At 42.5% G+C, this 7,526-nt stretch overlaps 1 protein-coding gene across 1 annotated transcript in view; it reads right to left on the minus strand.

Moving 5' to 3' along the window:
• MOV10L1 (Mov10 like RNA helicase 1) overlaps positions 1-4,787 on the minus strand; it is a 51,866-nt gene extending 47,079 nt beyond the window's left edge. Inside the window, exon 1 of the mRNA XM_087935509.1 lies at positions 4,703-4,787. Coding sequence (XP_087791635.1) covers positions 4,703-4,787 — 85 coding nt within the window. The remainder of the gene's footprint in view (positions 1-4,702) is intronic.
• Positions 4,788-7,526: the final 2,739 nt, after the last annotated feature.

Here is a 7,526-nt window from a genome sequence, read left to right on the forward strand (position 1 = left end):
ACTACCTGTACTCCTTCCACATCCAATTTTCCCCACAACAATGGTGGTAGCAGTTTGGACTAAGAGTGACTGTCCCAAAGTCACCCAGAGAGCTTTCGTGCCAAAGGCAGGACTAGAACTAACAGTTTCCTGATTTTGTAGCCTGATGTCTTAACTACTAAACCCGTGATGGGAACCTATGGCACATGTGCCGGAAGTGGCACGCAGAACCATTTTCCCCGGCACGCAAGAGCTCGCCTGGAAGAGCACCACTGCGCATGCGCGCGCCCCACCGCCTGACAGCTGATTGTTGGGTATCTGTATATGCGCGGGGGTGTGCAGGGACATGCAGTGCGAGCTGGGGGGCCATGCGTGCATGTACAGATGGTGTGGGGGTGATCGCGTGTGCATGCACAGACGCGCGATACACTTCAGGGGGATCATGCACATATGCACGGGGGGCAGCACGCAATTATCAGCACGTGAGCCAAAAAAGGTTTGCCACCACTGTACTAAAACAGACTCTCAATCTCCTTATATCCTGAAAAAGGCAATGCAAAGTGTTGTACTGCATTTATTCATCAAACACAGTAACACAAAGGAAATCATTCCATGTGCCTTGATCACAAATATATTACTAAGAAATCTGATCTACTTGAATCACGCTATGAATTAACTGGACACATATTTTGCAAGCACATGACTTTAATTCTTATTCATTTATTAGATTTATATCTCTCCTTTTTTGGAGGGGCTCAAGGCAACCTGCCAATCACTCTCACTCAATTCCCCAAAGAACATTGTAAGGATGGCTGAGCAGAGAAAATCAGTCAGTGAGTTTCTTGGCTTCCGTTGGGTTTCATAAGGTATAATCCAACATCTTAGCAACTACATTTTTGTAGCTGAAAATTTGCAGAACTTCTGTGATCATCAAATGGTTATTTAAATTAAAGTTTTCAATGAATCAAATCAAATCTCTCAATGCATTTTTTTCTGGAACTAATATGGAAGCTCCTTAAGCCTACTTTCTTCCTCTCATTTACCTTTTTTCCAGGACATACTTGGTTGCTAAAGTCACTTCCTCCACTATACTAGAACATGACTCGTAATGTCTAAACCCTGCAAATTTAAACCCTGCAATATCCTACAAAGATTATTCTACACGAATGGCTTCCAAGGCCAATTAGTCCCCAGAACTAAACTATTTCAATTTAATTTAATTTTTAAAGTGACAGAAATCTATTATTCTTACTGCTACAAACCAGCTTTGTTGGGAATTGTTTGTCATGGAATATTCCTTAAAATATTCTAAAATTAAAGTTCTTGATTTGGGGTAGGCAATCTTACATCCCTCAAAGCTTTTAGATTGATTTTCACTCCCACTCTATTATCAAGAATTGTTGGAACTGTAGCTCAAAGCATTTGTTGGGGAGGACAGATTGCCTACTCTAATTTAGATTTAAATTCAGACTACCCATTTCAAGAACGTGTACTATCATTCTGAGAAAAACAATATTTTCACAGCTTCTTGTTCCAGAAAATCAGCCTACATGTGGGATGCAGTAATATTCAGAGAACTGTATTTCTTAGAAATAAACGTACTAAAAGCTAGTAAACATTAGGAGACAAATAAGACAGGTTATGCAACTATTACGCAACAAGCAGATTATATCCAAAAATATTAAAAACTAAAATGCCAATGTATTTCTTAGAAAGTAAGAGCCAGTCTGAGAAAGTAACATTTTCCTAAAATAACCTTATTAGTAAATTTTGTTTTTAATAAAGTTATGCCCAATGATACAAATGTTAGGAAATTTGCTTCTGCCTCTCAGGATAAGAACTACTGAATATAACTAGTGTATTCAAATATGTCTTTTAAAAAGTTTATACTTCCCATTGAACACTAGTTCTCAATAAAAATCTAAGTTTTGGGAGATTATTATTTCCCTTTTTTTCCTAATTATTTATTTCCTAATTATTCCTAATTATTCCCTCAACTTTTGTCATGCATACAATTACACAAATGTATTAATATCATGAAGTGTTGACTCAGCCAAGGTTGACTCAGCCTTTCATCTTCCGAGGTGGGTAAAATGAGGACCCCAAATTGTGGGGGGGGCAATATGCTGACTCTGTAAACCGCTTAGAGAGGGTTGTAAATCCCTATGAAGCGGTTTAGAAGTCTAAGTGCTATTGCTATGAAGCCCTGCATGGTCTAAGGCCAGTATATGAGAGAATGCTTGTTTCCAGTTGTTTCTGGCCTTCAATATATTACAGCAGAGTGGATGTGCTCTCCCTCCGTTAAATATTGCCATCTTGTGGGACCGAGGAAACATTTTCTGTCGCATCCTCAGGGGCAGCACAACTTGGTCCCTTTGAGGCCTGCGTCTCAGTAAGGCAGGGGGCTGCGTCTTCTTGAGCTCCCCTTCTCTTTGTCCTGCCCAGTGGCACTCCTTGGTTGTGGTGATGGTGGCAGTAGCAGTGCTGAAGTATAGGCCTGGGGCTTTTAGCAGTCTCAGCTGGCCCTCAATGCTGCAAGGCCTCTACTTCAGCAACAGCACTGGTGTCACTTCTGAGCGCCACCTGAAAGTCCGTGCCACAACCAGCCAGCACACTGTTCTCCAAATCAGTGGCCCCCAACCTTTTTTGTACCAGGGACCAGATTCACGATTATTCATTCTTTGCGGCCCGGTACAAAATGATCCACGGACCGGTACCGGCATCAGCACGCACGACCAAGGCAAGGCGAGCGACCAGCCAGCCAGCCGTCCCCCGCTTCTCCCCGCCACCTTCAACTCCTCCTTTGTACTTTCTCGCGGTCGATGGGCTTTTCGGGTTCTTTCTTAATCTCCTCCTGAGTAACGCGAGACTCCACTGCCATCAGGACAGCTCTTTGTTCGAAGCTGCCCCCACCTTCAATGAAACTAAGGCGCGTGGATTCCTTCAGCACCCAAACGCTGCTTTCCAACCGACGACCGACAAGCTCACCTGGAAGCACTTTCTCAAGCGCCACCGAAACAAGATGGCGTCGCCCAAACTTTCATTCTTTGCGGCCTGGTACAAAATGATCCACAGACCGGTACTGGTCCGGTGGTTGGGGACCCCTGCTCCAAATCAGTGTGCTGTTTTCCAAACTGTGAGGACACGCACCATTTTTCAGAACGGTGTTTGCAGTTTTGGGAAAAAGGCCTGCTGCAGCCAGCAAGCTTCCCTTGCTTAGGGTGAGGCCGAGTATGCCTCATCAGCAGTGGGAGGAAGCCGGTGATGGTCAGCTGAGTGTGGTAGGGCCAGTGAAGCCTAAACGGTTTTATGCTGCCCTAGCTGGCTATAGGGTTTGAGGCAGCGCTCCTTGGTGGCTGTGGTGGTATCAGTGGTACTAGGGCTGAAGTAGACTGGTGGCGGAGGGTGATGGAAACTGTTGAAGGGCCTTCAGCCCTAGCGCCACTGATACATGCCACTGGGCAGGACAGTCAAAAGGACAGAGATGGAGAGTGTGTAGTTCGTAGAATGTACCAAGCAGAATCCGAATGGAAGTTATGTATTATATTAAGTGTTATAATTTTAGGGGAAAGATATAAAGGCGTCATACTCCAATCAGTGATTACAGGAGAAATTTTGTTTAATGAGAAAAGATAGTAGACACTTGAAACAGGACAGACAAAGAATATAAGTACAATGATTTGAATTGAGATGAAATAAATAAAATAAAATTAAGAAAGTTAAAAGAGGGGAGAAGCTATATAGAAAATGTAGAACAGTAGTAAGATATGGAATGGAATATAAAAATGAGCATGAACTTGAATTTGTGTCTTTACGAAGAGATGTAACCCGGGATTATGCTGCTTTCAAAAAAGATGTTTTATGTTTTGTTTGTTTATGTTTGTTTTTAAAAGTCAATAAAATTTACAAAAAAAGGAGAGATGGAGATATGGGCAAATGGGGAAGCACCCTGAGGTCATATCAAGCACCCAATTTTGACCATGTGATGCTGCGCCAGCTATTACTTTGGGGATCAGGCATAAATATAGAAAAAGGGTAATGACTCTTTAACCTTCACACTATGCTGAACAGAAACATTACATCTTGTCAAGAGCCAAGACTCTTGACCAGAAGCCAATCCAAGGTGGTTTTGGTTTTGCATTAGACTGACCGGGGAAAACCGAACTGTTAAGCTTCACAACCACCACAAATCCACTCTTTGGGCTGCCATCATTTTAGTTAGCCCTTAAAGAGTTGTTGTGGAAATAACATTTGGGGGACCCCAATCCCACCTGGAACTCTGAAATGTTATGAATGCAACCAATTAATATAAACCGTCGGATGGGAGACCCAAAACCCCTTGCACGACCAAATTGGAAAATAAATGAGTTTTCATTGTGGCTGGGAGGGATTTTTCCAAGCCGCCCAAGTCTTCGGGAGTAGCGTCCACAACACATCTATTAATTCAATTAATTAAGCTGGATTCCTGTAGGCCTAACAAGTTAGCCTTTTAAAAACCAATAAAATTTACAGAAAAAAAAGGACAGAGATGGAGATATGGGCAAATGGGGAAGCACCCTGAGGTCATATCAAGCTCTTGTTTTTTCCTAAGTTTTCGCACGGAAAAACTGCGATATGAATTCGCTCCCTTGTTGCACTTTTTTTTTTAACCGTCCGTGCAATTATTAGTTCAAGGGGGAAAAAAAAAAAAAAAAGCACCACCAAGTGACCTCCGTTTTTCTACCTCGGGCCGACTGAGACTCCCCTTCGACCTCCTGCTCGGCGCTCCGCCAGAAAAACGAAAAGCCCTTGGCCAAAAGCGGGAACATTTCGCCACAAAGCCTCCAGACACAACCCGCTCAAACCCCTCACAGCGAGGCGGCGGCCTCCTCCACCTCCTCGCGGGCGAGCCACGCCACGTGTCTCCCAGGCCCCCTTTTTTTCTCCGCTTGGCACGCATGCGCGCTCGCGCGCGCGATTGGGGTTTTTTTAAAAAAAAAAAAAAAGGGCGGCCTTTCTGTTCGTGAGGAGACGGATGTGTAAACGAGTTGCGGGGCGGGGGGAATAGACGGGAGGGGAGAAAAAGGGGCTCCTCGTTTGCCTTTTTCCTAATTTAGATCCCGCTCCCCTTCCCCGTCCCGTGAACAGGTGGGTATGATGAGTTCCAACCCCCCCCACACAAACTTTGTCCTCAGCGGGTTGGCAGGTAGCACGGAGTCTCGCTCGGCGCCCCGAAGCCAGACCTGTTTTCCAAATGGAGTCGGCTGATTCCACCTCAGGGGATCTTCCATAATTCCTAACTGTTTGTAATTGAAGACCGATTCACTTTAACGGGAAAGCAATGTGTTGTATGAATGGAATAGATTCACAGAGTTGGAAGGGACCTTGGAGGTCTTCTAGTCCAACCCCCTTGCCTAGGCAGGAAACCCTACGCCACTTCAGGCAAATTGTTATCCAACATCTTTTTAAAACCTTCCAGTATTGGAGTATTCACAACTTCTGGAGGCAGGTTGTTCCACTGATTAAATTGTTCTCACAGTCAGGAAATTCCTCCTTAGTTCTAAAGTTGCTTCTCTCCTTGACTAGTTTCCACCCATCGCTTCTTGTCCTGCCCTCAGGTGTATAGGACCGGTATGTATTTCATATGTATAAGGTATGCCTTCCACAAGATACACATCTTTTATATTTACACACCTGCATATTATATAAAAGTCTGCCATTTAAAAAAATTTTTTTTTTTAAAGGCAGTGTTGGTACGTTTGGGTAGCTTATTAGGAAGGATAGCATTTTCATCTTGCACTCCGCCTCATTTGATCAAAAAAGGCAAAAAAGGACTCATGATTGCATGGATGTGAGCATATAGGGATTGTGGGGGTCAAAAAAGTGGGAAAAAAAAGGGCTGCTTTGCTTTGTCATTGAAGCATTGGTACGCAACCCCCACAAGGAAACGATGTAGGTTTGTTGATGACAATGTGAATATGGCTTGCCACGCCCTTTTCCAGGATGCTTGTCTATTCTAGTTTTTGGCATGATATTTTCATGCAAGTATTAAACACAGTTGACCTTATTTAGCTTTGCAAAATCAGATGAAATTGATCAGGTGTTTCCATCCTTGCTATGCCCTAAATCATGATCGAGAGAGCACTGAACATGATAAAATTACAGCAAATAATCCACGTTATAACAGAAAGCTTGCATCCCCAACATGGTTATGAATACTTTGTGTTGTTTGCCCAATGCCTTATTCCATCTACTTTTAATAAGAAGAAAAAGGAAGGAAAAAAGAAAAGTGAAAGAAAGAAAGAAAGAAAGAAAGAAAAAAGTTGACTGCAAAGCCTAGCCCAGGTCTGGGAATGTGCAGAATATTCTATGCACAAACTAAAATATGCATTTCTGATGTTTTGGGCTATATGTAGAATGAAGTGACCGTTTCCCCCCCCAGGATATGAATGGAAATGTGACTTTTGGGGTGAAGAGATTTAATAGGGGCAGACTAAAAATGAGAAAAACCTAGGGAGTGTTAGTGGAAATGCTAACTGTAAGTATCAAAAATATCAGTTGTGGCTGATGGGAGGAAAGAAAGGCAAGAGTTAAGGTTAGGTAGATTGGCTGGTGGGATATGCCATAGTAGGGCATCAACAGCAGTTTCCATACACGCAAAGGAATAGGAAAGCACTGTAGAAATGAAGGGCAGCCAGCACACAATTATATAGCAGAAATATTAAGGTACCCTTGCTAGCCTTCTAGTGTAGAATCTCTCTGGAATTGTCCAGACTTGGTTTTGGCTGAAACCCAGCACAACCCAACATTTCCAGGTTTAGGTTCAGCTGGAAAATAGAGAATGGCTACTGTTCAGATTTCTCGGGAAATGCATGTTTCTTCCCAGGAGAACAAAAGAAAAAAGAATCGAAGATATACTGAAGTAGAAAAAGCCACTCCTGGATGAGTGAGTCAAGTCTGTGAGTAAAAAAAAGTAGCCATGATGCTGGAATCTAAGCTTTGCCTGCTTTTGTGTGACACAGATTAAAACAAGCAGAGATTTGTTCATGGCTACCCTTTTGAGGGTATTTTAAAACCTCGTTCTGTAGATACCCTGGTACTAACCATGTTTGAACCTGTGTTTGGGAGCAGTTCTTAATGCACAGTGGCGAAGCAAAATGGCTTTTTAATGGCTATGTTGACACAATAAATGAGTTAGAGCTACTTTTTGTGGGCTGCTATCTAATGGCCATTTGGAGTTTTGCACCAGATCTGATATAACCTGGGCGTATATGTAAGTCTGATATAGGTTGGATAGTACATTTCAGTACTTGAGAATAGTTGCATACAGATAAAAGCTATTATAATTGCTATTAAAATAAAAATATAATAAAAACTATTATAATTGTGCCATCTATTTCCATTTTACCAAGAAAAAATAGTGTCTCAAATTACTTTTCTCTTAAAATTAGCATAGACAGAAATATCGCTTTTCAGACTTGTATGCTGGAGTTGTTTCTTAGTTTCAAGGAATGTTAAGGCAGTACAAAATGTCATCATTCCAGTTAACAGTGTGCCAGTCGCTTAAG

Source organism: Pseudonaja textilis, chromosome 5 (assembly GCF_049901715.1).
Source record: "Pseudonaja textilis isolate UNSWEBS1 chromosome 5, rPseTex1.2, whole genome shotgun sequence".
Lineage (NCBI taxonomy): Eukaryota > Metazoa > Chordata > Lepidosauria > Squamata > Elapidae > Pseudonaja > Pseudonaja textilis.